We start from the raw sequence: 15,306 nt of genomic DNA, 5'->3' as shown, positions 1-15,306 counted from the left end.
ATCATTAGAATAAACACTTTAAATTCTTAGCAATGTCCTACAAATAATTAAATACAAATTATCATTATAAAGTATCGGACTATAACAATTTTTCAACTTTTTATAATAAATTTTAAATCTAAAAACTTATGCTTAATCTTTGAGATACATGTATAAAACAACACAGTCATATTTGACATGTTTAATTGTGTTTCCTGGCTATGAACTGCATCTTTCATTATCTATTAAGAAACAAAACTTTGTATAAAGGCAAAAAACTTTATTATTATAAGGTCAGAATAAATGTAATCAATACATTTACATTCAGTTTAAAACTAATTTTTCACAACCTAATATTTAAAAAATGTTGTTAAACAGTTGATAAAAAGAGGCAGATAAAATAAATTAAGAAAAATAAGCAGCCGATATTTCACCATTATTTAAATGTTATATACTCTATAATAGCAGATCTTCAATACATATACAAGCTTTAACAACATAAGTATAAAATTACCATTTTATTACGCACATCAAACAGAACTATAGAAAATACTATACAATTTGTTAATATCATTTTAAAATTTATTTCATTATTTCCATAAAAAATAAATATCTGTGGCACTTTTATTTCCATAGAATATTTACTTTCACATAACTTCATTTTTCACATTAAAATAACCAAATTGAGACATTTAGTACATAAGAATATAAACATAAATGATGAAATACTGATTAGGACAAGGTGAAATATTTTTTAACTCAGAAATACATGTAAACAAGAATAATATGCGTATTAACATAGCCTAAAATGCATTTAAAAATTCTTAAGCCGAATAGAGACCTAAAAATTATTTTATTAAAAGGTCAGAATAGTACAGTACTATTTACAAAACAGATAGCAATTAAAGAAATGATTGCTTTACAAAAATTCATCACACCAGTCTGAAAGGCATTGATAGCATTCAGATGCCTGCCTAACATTTGCTCCAGATATGTCTTTCATCCAATCAATAAACAACTCTTTATGTTTCTTCAGTACTAAAAACTGGCCAAGGACAATATATGCCTTCAAAAAGTAAAAATAATGAGTTTCAATACTATGTTCAAAAATATGCATAAAGGCAGTATTATACAATATAATAAATAGGAAAAATAATAAAAAAAACATATTTATTAACAGACAATAACTAAGGGAACTTTTTAGAAAAATCTAAATTACCTAATCAGACATGACAACCACCTGTCCAAGTTTTTTATGAAATGAATAACTTTTTAATAAAAATATAATAGAATATCAACAAACATATCATTAAAAAACTACAAGGCTATTTTTTTTAAAAAATATATACAATGTTTCATGCCGTCATTAATTTTTTCCTTACATTAAAAAAACAAACTAACTGTTTTTAGGTAGGTAAAACAAAGATCATAGTAAAGAAAATAAAATCAATTTAAAATAATACAATTAAAGAAAAAGAGAACTAACATTTTAACATGAAATATCAAAGATTCTGCTTCAACAGGGTTCCCACTCTTTTATCAAAGCAAAAATTAAGCACTTTTAAGGATTTTTATCAAAAAAATTAAGGACTTTTTTTGTAGAAATTAAGGACCTTAAAAATTATTATTTATCATCAAATAAAACATCATAGATTAATAATAATAGATTAAAAAAATGGAATAGCTTTTCTTCAAATCAGTCATCCTTTAAAAAATTTAAAAAAAAAACTAAATAAAGAAATCTTTAATACAAATAATCTGTAATTAATTAAGATTAAATTGCATTTAATCACCTCACATAGCTTTTAAGAATATAAAGAAAAACTCAAAGAATTCTGATTAAACATTAAATTTTCTANTGACAACCACCTGTCCAAGTTTTTTATGAAATAAATAACTTTTTAATAAAAATATAATAAAATATCAACAAACATATCATTAAAAAACTACAAAGCTATTTTTTTTTAAAATATATACAATGTTTTATGCCATCATTAATTTTTTCCTTACATTAAAAAAACAAACTACCTAACTGTTAAGTAGGTAAAACAAAGATCATAGCAAAAAAAATAAAATCAATTTAAAATAATAAAATTAAAGAAAAAGAGAATTAACATTTTAACATGAAATATCAAAGATTCAGCTTCAAGCTAATAATCAAAAAAAAAAAAAGAAAAAAAAGATTCATTTCCCAGGACACATAGGTAATTTTTAAATAGGAAGAGAAAATAAAAAAATAGTTCCAGCAGATTAATAATTATGCAGTCAAAATGAAATCAAATTTCAATATATGTTAATGTTAAAGTGTATAATTCAGATATTTCATAGACTAACTAGATATTTCATAAAATAAATAGACAGGTCAGTTAACACATTCGCTGCCACTAAAAATGATATTTCCATCCTCAGAAGCCGGATTACAAAACAGGGTTTTAATGGTTTAAATGTTCCTTATATTTTACAAGGAAAACCAGAAAAACGAAGAAACATATTATTTTCCTATTTAGAGAGCGTTTTTCCCCCTGAAGCGATGGAGCGTCAGTGGCACACAGACTCAACCTGTCTTCGTGAGTGCCACTGACGCTCCAGCGCGCCTGATCAATATTCTCAGAAATAACTGGCATATTGCATAAAATAGCAGCTTAAAAGGAATAAAATGGAATACCATTCAAGTTTATGTAGTACCATTTATGAAACAATACTGAAAATAAAATAACCAAATAAGTGTAATAATAAGCACAATATACAGATCAAGTTATGTAGACAAATACAGCACAATATACCATATGTCTGATCCTCGAGAAACACAAATGCTTGTTGGATAAAGAACTTCTGCTTTCAACATTTTACCAATTGAAGCTGCCTATGCCAACTATTTCCATAAATTCCAACAATAGAGAAAGTAAGTAAAAACATCATCAGCACTTGGTTAAAAAAGAAAGAACAAAAATAGCTTCAAACAAAGTAGACAAAATAATGGATGTATAATGTATCTAGTTTATATTCGCCACAGATTGACAAGTTAAAATTCCATCCGCATCCCGGATAAAGCCTTCCGATGGGCCATAGTTTGCCCATCCCTGGTCTAAAAGTAACAAAATGAAGCGCACACACACATCATTGCAAAGCAGCTATAAGTGGTTCAAAACTGACTAAAAGCAGCTAGAATGGGCTCAAAGAATTCTCAAGTGCTGCATTTCATACTTAAAAGATCAAGTAATCATTATTCTAAAGAACACCTAGTTAAATAGTGGAATTCAATAATTTTATGTACTTAAACTGACTAGTTTAGTTCCTGAATATATATATATATATATTGTATTAATAGCTGAAGGAGAAAGTCTATCAAGTTACTTCATTCCTCCACTCCATGCCAGGGTTTAATCAACAAAATAAAAGCTTTGTTCAAATATAGCACTTTTTTTGTTTTGAAATTTTTTTTTGTCTAACAATTGATGAAATACTTATAGATGCGCATATTAATAGGTAGAAAGACAAAGGTTTAAAGCATTCATAACCTACCTTTCTCTCTACTTTCTTTTTTCTAATTTTTTTTTAAAGCATTCTATGAAGTACAAATCTAAAATATTTAACATGGAATTAACAGATTTTCTAAAATTTAAAACTTTTTTAATTTTAATTGATTTAATTCACCCAAGTGTTAAGTTAATTCTCAAAAATATTTATTTTTATTGCTCATTTTAAGAAGTTGGAAGTAATTAAAATCAAAAATATTTTACAACATTATTTTGTACTGCTTTTTTTCTTCAGATGAATGTTTTTAAATCAATGAAGTTCAAGCTTTTTCATGTTTGTTTTGTTTTTTTGATAATAAAAATGTACTGAATAAATACTTTTACTCTTTTTTTAATTTGTTTTTGGAATTGTCTTACGTCTTATCAAAAGGTAAATATTAATACAAGGAATAGAAAAAGATGTGTGCTAATCAACAGGGTGCATCGCCAAATGTTTCAACAAAAAATAAGCACCTTTTAAGTACTTTAAAAATATTTAAGAACTTATTAAATATTTTAAGAGATATATTAACAAAATGCAAAATAATTTTCGAAGACTTTACATGATCATGATAAAATAACTAGTTTCTGACAAAGAACTCATTTTCTTCATTACATTAGCCACTATAAAAAGATAGAGATTCTTCATTTCGATTTCAGAGGGAGAAAAAATGAAGCCTTAAATTGAAAATATCTTGCAAAATGCAGCAGAGATGCACACGAGATAGCAATATTCTCACCGAACCCAACTCAGTAGCTGCACATGAGGACTTGCAAGTATTTCATCAAACATGTCAAATTATTGGAGTTTACAAACGCTATGGGCAGATGGTAAACCGAAATGGATTGCGGTTGAATGAATTGTGAAAACGTTGAATAGAACAATGCGAAAAGCATACTTTTGCATAATACGTGGTGAAAATAGATCTGGTAAAGAAAAAAATCTCATTTTCAAAAAGGGAAAATTGAGCACTTCTTAAAAACACCCAATGAAAAAACACCTTTAAAGGCTTTTAAAAAACGAAAATCAAAAATAAGCACTTTTTATAAATGCTACGCACCCTGATCAATTTGAAACAGACATGATGAATTGTTCAGTGACAGCCCAGAATGCTGTCTCTGAAGAATAAAAATTAAAAGTAAATATTATTTTTGCCATTGACCTCATAAGTTCCCTCAGATTTCACAATTCACACATTGAATACAACCTCTTTAATCACTAATATTTCTTAATGGAAAGTAATCATTTTATATAAGATGTTAGTGAAAAGTTATGCTAAAACTGCCTAATGCTATTTGTTTATTTTTAAATTCCTTAACTTACAAATAACATAGATACTTTTCATTTCTCAATGATATTTGCTTTAATTTATCCTCAGCAAAGCATTATTTTAAATACTAGAGGGCTCCGCCCCCTGCTCGCTGACGCTCGCCAACCCCCGGAGAATTGCTTCGCAATTCTTGCTTGGTTTGCTTCGCAAAACCAAGAATGCTTTGATTTCATATATTTCAATATTAAACTGAATATTAACTGTTATCATCGAAAAGAATTAATTTTCTTAAATGCAGAATAAGCAGTGTGTCAATATCAATGTCACTTTTTTTCGTTGACTACAGTTCCTTCTATGTCCTATTTGTTCTTTAAATGAGCCAAAATTGTCAGAAATTAACATCAATGTGCAGATATAATCTTAATATGAAACTTGTTTAAAAAAAATGATAATCACAATAATACAGACTTTGTCCCAAAGANCATAGCCAAATCTTTCAAGAAAAAATAAGCACTTTTCAAGCATTCAAGAAATATTTTTAAGCACTATATACATTAACAAAATGCAAAATACTTTACATGATCATGATAAAATAACTAGTTTCTGACAAAGAACTCATTTTCTTCACTACATTAGCCACTATAAAAAGATAGAGATTCTTCATTTCAATTTCAGAGGGAGAAAAAATGAAGCCTTAAATTGAAAATATTCTCACCGAACCAAACTCAGTAGCTGCACATGAGGACTCGCAAGTATTTCATCAAACATGATAAATTATTGGCGTTTTCAAACTATATGGAGAGATGGTAAACCGAAATGTATTGTGGTTGAATGAATTGTGAAAACGTTGAATAGAACAATGTGAAAAGCATACTTTTGCATAATATGTGGTGAAAATAGATCTGGTAAAGAAAATCTCATTTTCAAAAAGGGAAAATTGAGCACTTCTTAAAAACACCTTTAAACGCTTTAAAAAATGAAAATCGAAAATAAGCACTTTTTTATAAATGCTACGCACGCTGATCAATTTGAAACAGACATGATGAATTGTTCAGTGATAGCCCAGAATGCTGTCACTGAAGAATAAAAATTAAAAGTAAATATTATTTTTGCCATTGATCTCATAAGTTCCCTCAGATTTCACAATTCACACATTGAATACAACCTCTTTAATCACTAATATAATATTTCTTAAATCATTTTATATAAGATGTTAGTCAAAAGTTATGCTAAAACTGCCTAATGCTATTTGTTTATTTTTAAATTCCTTAACTTACAAATAACATAGATACTTTTCAAATAACATAGATACTTTTCATTTCTCAATGATATTTGCTTTAATTTATCCTTAGCAAAGCATTATTTTAAATAAATGGTCTAGTCAGTATTATGAATTAAATACACATTAAAAAGAATGTTAGGCATCTTATCTTTTAAAAAGATCATGTGATTCTAAATTTGTTAAAGACAATAGATACAAACATTTTAGTTTTAATTTTTTAATGAATAATTATAGAATAGTCACATTTTTTAAATTTCTAATTAAATAATACTTACTAATACTACAATATCTTTAAAGAGCAATGAATAATTCTATGTCAAAGAAATTGGAAGTAAAAAGATATTTATACATAAGATTTTACATTTAAAGAAATTTAAAATCCAACAGTCAAAAATTTCTTACTCTATCAAAACCTTTTGCTTCTAATCTTTTACCAATGACATCACCAATTCCAGCAAGTTCATTTACAGCTTTTTCACCCATAGGTTCAGAAACAAAATTCCTGTGCTTTTGGGATGTTGAAGACATGACTAGTTGAAAAATAATTTTTAAAATAAATAATTTATAATTTACAGAGTTAACTATGAACATTAATATTAGAACAATGGTAGTTATTTAATTTGATCGCTTTAGTACCTGAATAATTTCTATAACATGGTACATAGCAAAGTTATTCAACAAAAAATAAGCACTCAATATATTTCTAAGCACTTTATGAAAACGTTGAATAGAACAATGTGAACTGTGTCTTTTTGCACAATTCGAAGCAAAAATCAACAAAATAAAGGAAAAATCTCATTTTGAAAAAGGGAAAATAAAGCTCTTTTTAAAAACACTCAATCGAAAAAGCACTTTTAAGGGCTTTTAAAAAACGAAAATAAGCACCTATAAGCACTTTTTTAAAACGCTACACACAGTGTACAAAAATCTATCAGGGTTCCCACTCAATTTTCTAAAAAAAAATTCAAGGACTTTTCAATGACTTTCAAGGACCTAAAATCAAATTATTCAAGGACCCATTCAGTATTACAGTTAATATACTAAAGAACATGTCAACCAGATTTTATAATTACGTCGAAGCAGAAATTGTATATTCTCAAAGCACAATGCCTATTTGACAAATTAATAATATTAATAATAATTTAATTCATCAGCTACTAATGCAAATGGTTGATAGTTATACAGCTGTTTCAAATCACTTTAAAAAATTCCAATTGACATTAGCGAATGATACTAGCGAGCATTTAAAAATTAGCAACAGTGAAACTTTTCATGAAAAATTTGATAATGCATAGTAAATAATTGATAAAGCAAGTATGTAATACAGAGTTTATCAAAATATAAATACTTTTTTTTAATATGCTAAATCCATATTTAGGTTACAGCAAATGAATATAATTAAATTAGATAAAATATCAAAATATATCCATTTAGTACATCTGTTTCAATTGTAATAACACATTATCGATTTTGTTACTTCTGAGTATCAGTAATGTATTTTTAACACAATAAAATCTATTGTAGAACAATATTTTACAAATAACTAAGACTTGTGAAGCTTTATTTTCTTTAAAATAGATCTATAAAACGTGAAGCATGATTTGTAACAGTTTAAGAGCATGCATAATTTTTAAAAATCACATTTATACAAATCTAGATATACTATGTGTAAATCAAAGTTATAAGAAAGGAGAAGTAAGTCTTGAAGATTGCGCAAATCATGTATCACAATTTGCGATTTACAAATTGAAATCAAATTGCGGTGTATGCCTCTTAAATTGGAACAATATGAATAGCAAGTATTGCAAAACACAGGAACTGACAAGATGTAAATCACGATGTGAGATAAATCACTTTAATGTGAATTCTGTTGCATGTTTAGCTAATAATTTTCATGTGAATAGTGATCATTACGAGGGAAATTGTAATTTGTGACTCGAAAGTTGCTTAATTTAGAACAACTATGTGTGATTCATAAATCATTTTGATGAGAATTGCAAGTGTTAATTCTTAAATCTCTTATGCGAATCGCGATTTGTAATTCTTAAATCCTTCTAAGACCATGTAAACTAGTTGAATGAGAATTGTGATCCACAATTTTGAAATTACTTAAATACGTATCACTTTACATGATTCAGAAATAACTTTAATTGAAATCATAATGCGTGATTTATAAAATACCTTAATACGAATCACAATGAGTAATTTGCAAATCATCTTAAAGCAACATTCGATATATAATTCATTAATCACTTTCATTTGAATTCCAATTCGTAGAACATTTTATATGAATTCCGATCCATAAATCAAGAATCAGTTTAATGTGAATCACGATGTTTATTCATAATTCATGAAATCCAGAACTAAATTTTATTTATTAGCAGTAAAAACTAAATGTAAAAATCTGATTTTATATGATAACAAATTAATGATCCTTCTTATAAAAATTAAAAAAACAAAAAGGATAACAATATTAACCTGTCATAATATAATAATGAAGTTAACACATTGAACACATCTTTAAATCGATGAAACACTAGTTATCATTTAGTAACTATGACTACAAAAACTAAAATTTGCTGGAAATTTCAGCTTTCTAAACATCAGAGATGAACAATAATCTGGAGACAAATTTTGTATCTTCTTTACCTCTTTTCACTTCAAGCATTAAAAATTGCAACTACCAGAATTTCTATAATTTTCGTTTGAATTTATTTATTATTTTTTACTGCATTTTTGTGACAAAGATTAGTATTATTTTAATTCCAATAGAACCAAGTACTTTTCAAGTACCCTATGGCAGAATTCAAGGACTTTTCAGGGCCCTGATTTTTTTCAACAAAATTCAAGAACTTTCAAGGTTTTTCAAGTACCGTGGGAACCCTGTCTATGCCTGATATTTAAATATTTTCATAAGAAAAGGATATTTCCTCAATTTTGCACAATATTACAAACAATAAAGCAAATTAATTAATCTTCAGTCAAAGATGATCTTCATCAATTCCTTAATGATAGCAAAAATGGAAGAAAACCTTTCTTATTTACCAGTTTAGACACACAGCTATCAAGAATAAAGTTTAGAACAGTGATAAGACACATAAGAATTAAGAATCCTATGCAGAAAGTCTATGCTTGTGGATAATTGAAATGGTACTTTTATTACTCAAATTTAAGGATTAATGTAAGTGTTTAAAATTACATTCAGATTGGCAGAATAACAGTTATTACACGATATTTTAATGATTTAGCGACCAATTTGTGGAATTGAATAGTTGATACATACAAATTAAAAAAAATTCCAAATTATATAACTCTACAAAAAAAATATATTGCATTTTCATAGGATAATTGATGAAGTAATTTTTTATATACCAGCATTTGAAACTAAAATAATCGAAATTAGTAAATACGATTATTGAAAGCATACACTCTAACGTTGAATGTCAAACGGAATAAGAATAGAATTTGTAAAATTTCTAAACATTATTTTTGAGCAAAATATCATGCAACAGCATTTTCTGTTGATAATTTAACTTTTTATTAATATTTCAATTATACATTTTAAATAAATAACAGCCAAATTATATGAAAAAAATTTTCATGAGATAGAATTACTTAAAATTTGATGGTAAAAAACCGTAGAATGGAGTTAAGATTTGCTTGCTATAGTAACCTTAACAAACCTAATTTATCGTTTTAAAATAATTTTGAATCGTAAAATAATAAAAAGTTCTAATAATAAAAAGTTCTAATAATAAAAAATCAATTAATACAATACAATGACAGTGCTAAATTGACTATTTCGCACATACAACATCATAACAATAATTTGCATAACATTATTAAACAAAGAAAATTTTTATATACAAAAGTAAAATATTAATTCTTACTTTAATTTTTCAATTGGTTAGATAAAAGGAGTAAATCTGGGATCAAATAAATAATATTTCTTCAAAAGACTTGTAGGAAGAACATTCGAAAAAATGGTATTTTTAAAAGTTCAAATTATTGTTGCCAGCTTGCGAAACAGCAAAAGAAAAACATTATTTGCTGATTGCTTGTTTTTACTATTTAATTTAAACGCGTCGAAGCAGCAGCCATTAACAAATTTTCGGATTCATCAGCGCCGATTCGCGAATCCGCTGTCTGGGGAAAAAATCGGTTCCATGTTTAAAGCCATGTCTTTTTTCTTCTAGTTGTAAGCATATATGATTTTTTGGATGTTCCGTATGTTATTTAAATCAGTTGGAATGTCAAAAATAACTTTCCTTATCAACCTAACACAGATAAAACAGATTTTTATTATTTTTTATACCCCTGTCATCCTCAGAAGTACTAAAGAAGTGCTTGTGTATTCTTCTCGCATGAATAATAATAACGATATAATAATAATAACGTTAAAACGATAATAATAATAATAGCGATAATAATAATAATAACGATAAAAAATATTTTAAAAGTCGTTCAATGAAAATGGACAGTTTATTTATAATATTCTAATTATTTCAAGCTGTAAACTTGAAAAATAGAGAAAAATGTTTTTGATGGTATATACATTCAATAAAAATCTAGTAATCAAACCTTATTCTATTCTAAAATAAATAAATAAAAATAAAAAAATTGTAAGAAGCCGTCGAAATAAAGTATATTCAGAAAGTAACTGTTATAGATCTTTTTGTGATATCTAAATCAAAATATAGTTAAACCTCTCGGGAGCGACCACTCTCTCTTCCACAGTAAAATGGCCGTTAATGGAGGTTGGTCGTTCTCAGGGGTTACTTGCATTGACTTAAAAATGTTTTCTAAGGAACATGATTTTTCGCAAACTATTTTAATTTTATTCAGTGTCATTTTCTTGGTGTTAAAATATCAAATTAAAACTTGAAAAAATGAAGGTGCATAGAAAAATGAACATAAGTTTATCATTTGGTCATTCATTCAACAATGTTAGACTGTTAAACTTGTAGGAACAAATATCACGCGGAACTACTTATAAGCCGCAGGAATGCAACTGAGTTGAGATTTGATATATTGAAAGGGCCATTTTTGTTTAAACGCTTCAAACTCTAAATCTAACTTGCACAGAAAGATGTAAAGATGTAAATCTAACTTGCACAGAAAGATTACATGAAAGATGATTCATGTAAATTTTTTCATTGGGGATTTAATGGAACCAAACTTTTTAATGCTGACAAGATTTGAGGGGAAAAAATAAGAAAGCATTTATATTATTTATTTATTCTGAAAAAATATTATGATTGCCAAAATAAAATTAAACGTTTATGGAAAGATGAGAGAACATCCGTGGAGACGTTTTGAATGAGTGACCTTTAATTTGCAAGTCAAGTCTCAATGAAGCAATATCCCCTTTGGAAATTTCAAATATGATAAACAACTTAACTACTTATTTAAAGGTGTCTTTCCCGCCTCCTGCTGTAAAGTTCCAGAAACAAATTTTTGCTTTTATGTTCTGATAAAATCTTTCTTTTGAGACCTTTGCAGTTGTCATAATTTAACTTATTTTGCTCAAAATAAACTATATTATTCCTTTTTTGAAAGAGAAAGGATAGTGAAATCATTTCAGCCTCTTCTATATGTAAAGTACCATTTCCTGCTTTTTGTTGTGTTATATCTGCTGAATGTATACTCTTATTGATATTATATTTTGGATTCTGTCCTTTTTATAATTCTCAACAACAGTTAGTTCAATACCTGAAGAAAGGCAGCACCATGACCTACGGAAATGCAGGCTTTACCTTCATTATGTCAATATAGCTAGATAGATGTGTCTGATAATAATTGGTGACTTTAAAATTTGGTAAGTAAGTTAAATTTGTGAAATTATTTAACTCAATGGATACTTTTTCTTGCCGAAAACATTTCCTGCTTCTTACAAAAATGAAAAGAAATTAAGAAAAATACTTCTTTTTATTTTATAAAAAATTTAAGGAAAGTTTAAGAAAACGAATCAGTTTAAAATTAAGCTGATAACTAATATTATTTTATATTTAATAATTTATAATATTAAATAATATTTTAAAACAAACTTTAAAAATGAAATAGGATATTTACCCTATTAATATGGGGTCCAAATTTAAGCTTATTAGAAACATGTCACTTTTTTATTATGTATGTATATTAGTTGTAGAAATGATAAACGTCGTTGCCGCCTCGCCCCCATTTCTTCTTTGAACTTACATAAAACATATTCTTTAATATTTTCAGCGCCTTTATGTTCACTTTTTATAATTCGATTAGTGTTTATATGAAATATTAATGAATTTCTATGAAATACACGCATTTAGCATTTTATGTACAGTTCGCAAAAAAAAAAAAGATATCACCCTGAATAACTTTCGTTCTAATGATCGGATTTTCACGAACTAAGTGTCAATCTTAATGGTTCCGGGGGGTGACCTCAAATATGCTAATTAATTAGTGCTAATTACTAATTAAGTTATGAAATCAGACACAAAAACGTACTTTCTCTGAATTAACATATAATTCTTTTTGCATATTTGGATTCCTTATCTTCAAAATACGGGGTAGCCGCAATCTGGGAAATGTGGTCCCCATAGTTTGGTCAGGAGAGTGATTCAAAGTTTGGACCCCTTAATGTTAATTTCATTTTTTACGTTTTCAGTCTCATTTTAAAAACTAATGAAGCGATTCAGAAAAAATTTCACCCACTCATAAAACTTATTTACCCAAAGATAATTTCATGAAAAAAATCATTTTTAATAATTATTCATTATTTTTTATTATGAGGATGAAAAAATTTTGAATTATAAGGTAGGGATTTTTTTATACCATTTTTAATCTACATATTTTTCAATTGAAAAATCTAAAGTTTCTATTGTTTTTATTTATTAGAAGATGAGAAAAATTAAAATTAATTATTTAAAAAAAATAATTTGGTGACAAAGAAGAAATTATTTAATGGGGTGATTAATATTAAAATGTGATAAACTTACGAGGAAATTGACTTAGCGCGAGTGGCGTAAAATTTCATTCATATTTTTTTCGCTAATAATCGTTTGCGAATCTTTTTATTTTTATTTTTTTAAAACTATAAAGTACGATATTTCTTTTTTAGTCATCTAAAATTCTATTTGCAATTTAGTAAAGAAATTTGAATAAAACATTTTAATCAACGAGTGTCGAGTTTTATAAAAGCATGCTTGTGATTGAATATGATTATACACCAGATTTTGTATATTTAATGTGATTATTTTTTATTTTTTAGTTTTTTTTTCTCAATAACTGGTACAATTTCTATAATATACATACGTATGAATAGATTTGGAATAAAATATTTATCAATTTCTTGAATATATTTTTTATAAATATTAATAAAAATACGTAGTCAACATTTTTAAGCATCTCTCTCATCATTGCAAATTTCTCAACATCTTATATATCGTCTTAATCTTAAAAGTAATTTTTTAATCACCTGTCTGTGAATGACCGAATGTTACCTGTCTGTGATCACCTGTCTGTGAATGTTACTGTGAATGACCGAAATCTGGAGAATGTCGACTTTCACCGGTGAATGTCAACAATCACATAGTCACTTTGGTGATTGTCTGAAATATTTTTTGCAACCGATTTGATATTAATTTATTCGCTGATATAATTACATTTATTCAATATGTTAATACTTACTGACGATAGATAAGTAGAAGCATCATTGTAGGGTATACCGGGCAAATGCATACCAGGGAGTGGCCCTTGACCTTAAAAAAACATCATTGTAGGATATACGGTCAAATGTATACCAGGGAGTGGCACCTGACCTTAAAAAAACATCAGTGTAGGATATACCGGGCAAATGTATACCGGGCTGTGGCACTTAACTAGACCTAGTATATATTTCGGNTCAATATTTTAATACTTACTGACGATAGATTAGAAGAAGCATCATGGTAGGATATACCGGGCAAATGCATACCAGGGAGTGGCCCTTGACCTTAAAAAATCATCATTGTAGGATATACGGGGCAAATGTATACCAGGGAGTGGCACCTGACCTTAAAAAAACATCAGTGTCTGGTATATCAGACAAATGTATTCCGGGCAGTGGCAATTAACTAGAACTAGTATGACTAGACCTTTGGTAAATGTCCGTCAAGTGCCACTGCCCGGTATACATTTGCCCGGTATATTCTACACCGATGATTTTTTAAGGTTGAGTGCCATTGCCCGATCTATATTAGCCTGATACTCCAAACACTGATGTTTCTTCTAATCTATCGTCAGTAAGTAGTAAAATATCGAATAAATGTAATTATATCCACGAATAAATTAACATCAAATCGGATGTAATAAATATTTCGGACATTCACCAAAGCGACTATGTGATTGTCAACATTCACCAGTGAAAGTTCACAACCACCGATTTCGATCATTCACAGTAACATGCACATCATTAATATAACATAATGACCTCATCAGTATGTTTTTTTCATATTTTGCCTAAATAACATTTGTCATTCTATAGAATGTCTAGGGAAAGTATGTAATACTTCTCATATTTCATACTTTGCCTATAAACATCCGGCATTGTATAGAATGCCAAGGCATTCTATTCAATACCGGCGTTTCATACTTTGCCGGTAACATATATAAGAAAACAAAAATAATCATAGTAGCAGTATTTGGTGGTAAATGTAGCTGTAATCGTATTTGAAGAATATGCTGTTTGACATTTTATGGTGAATTTGCGAATGTAAGTTTCAGAATATATCGAAATATGAGGATGGTATTTGCTAATCATCTTTATCCAATGAAAGCCTTGTAACCTAAATATCTAGCAAAATGAAGCGATTTTTTAAACAATAAATCTTACAATATGCAATATATTATCTCAATACCTTATTCTAAAACATAACATATTTCAGCGTTTTTAAAATACCACTAAACATTCAGCAATTCCTTGAGTTATAGAAAAAAGAAATATCGTAAATTATAGAAAACCTTGTGAATGTGCATTAGAATTACTATACAATATACAATTTATTGTTCAAGCACTTTTTTTTTCTTCAAACTTTCTTGCCTAGAACACTCGATTAAAGCTGTAAAAATGATTATCCCTAAAATTTTGTATATAGCCATAATAAGTTATGTTAATTTGATTTTAGTATGAAATCCTCGAATTTTTATAACAAAAACAACATAATTTAAATAATATCAGATAAAAAGTTCATGTATTTAAATTCTAAAAACTTAGAAAATCATAAATAATTTATAAATCGATTCA

General features: G+C 27.4%; 1 protein-coding gene across 1 annotated transcript in view; it reads right to left on the bottom strand.

Moving 5' to 3' along the window:
• Nucleotides 1-238: 238 nt before the first annotated feature.
• LOC107444061 (barrier to autointegration factor) overlaps nt 239-15,306 on the bottom strand; it is a 17,271-nt gene continuing 2,203 nt past the window's right edge. The window contains exons 2-3 of the mRNA XM_016058128.3: nt 6,450-6,577; nt 239-1,045 (exon numbers count right to left, since the gene is read on the bottom strand). Coding sequence (XP_015913614.1) covers nt 899-1,045; nt 6,450-6,577 — 275 coding nt within the window. The 3' untranslated portion in view covers nt 239-898. The remainder of the gene's footprint in view (nt 1,046-6,449; nt 6,578-15,306) is intronic.

This window comes from Parasteatoda tepidariorum, chromosome 3 (genome assembly GCF_043381705.1).
Source record: "Parasteatoda tepidariorum isolate YZ-2023 chromosome 3, CAS_Ptep_4.0, whole genome shotgun sequence".
NCBI lineage: Eukaryota > Metazoa > Arthropoda > Arachnida > Araneae > Theridiidae > Parasteatoda > Parasteatoda tepidariorum.
The sequence above is the reverse complement of the archived record's forward strand: the minus strand, read 5'-3'. Positions and strand labels throughout refer to the sequence as shown.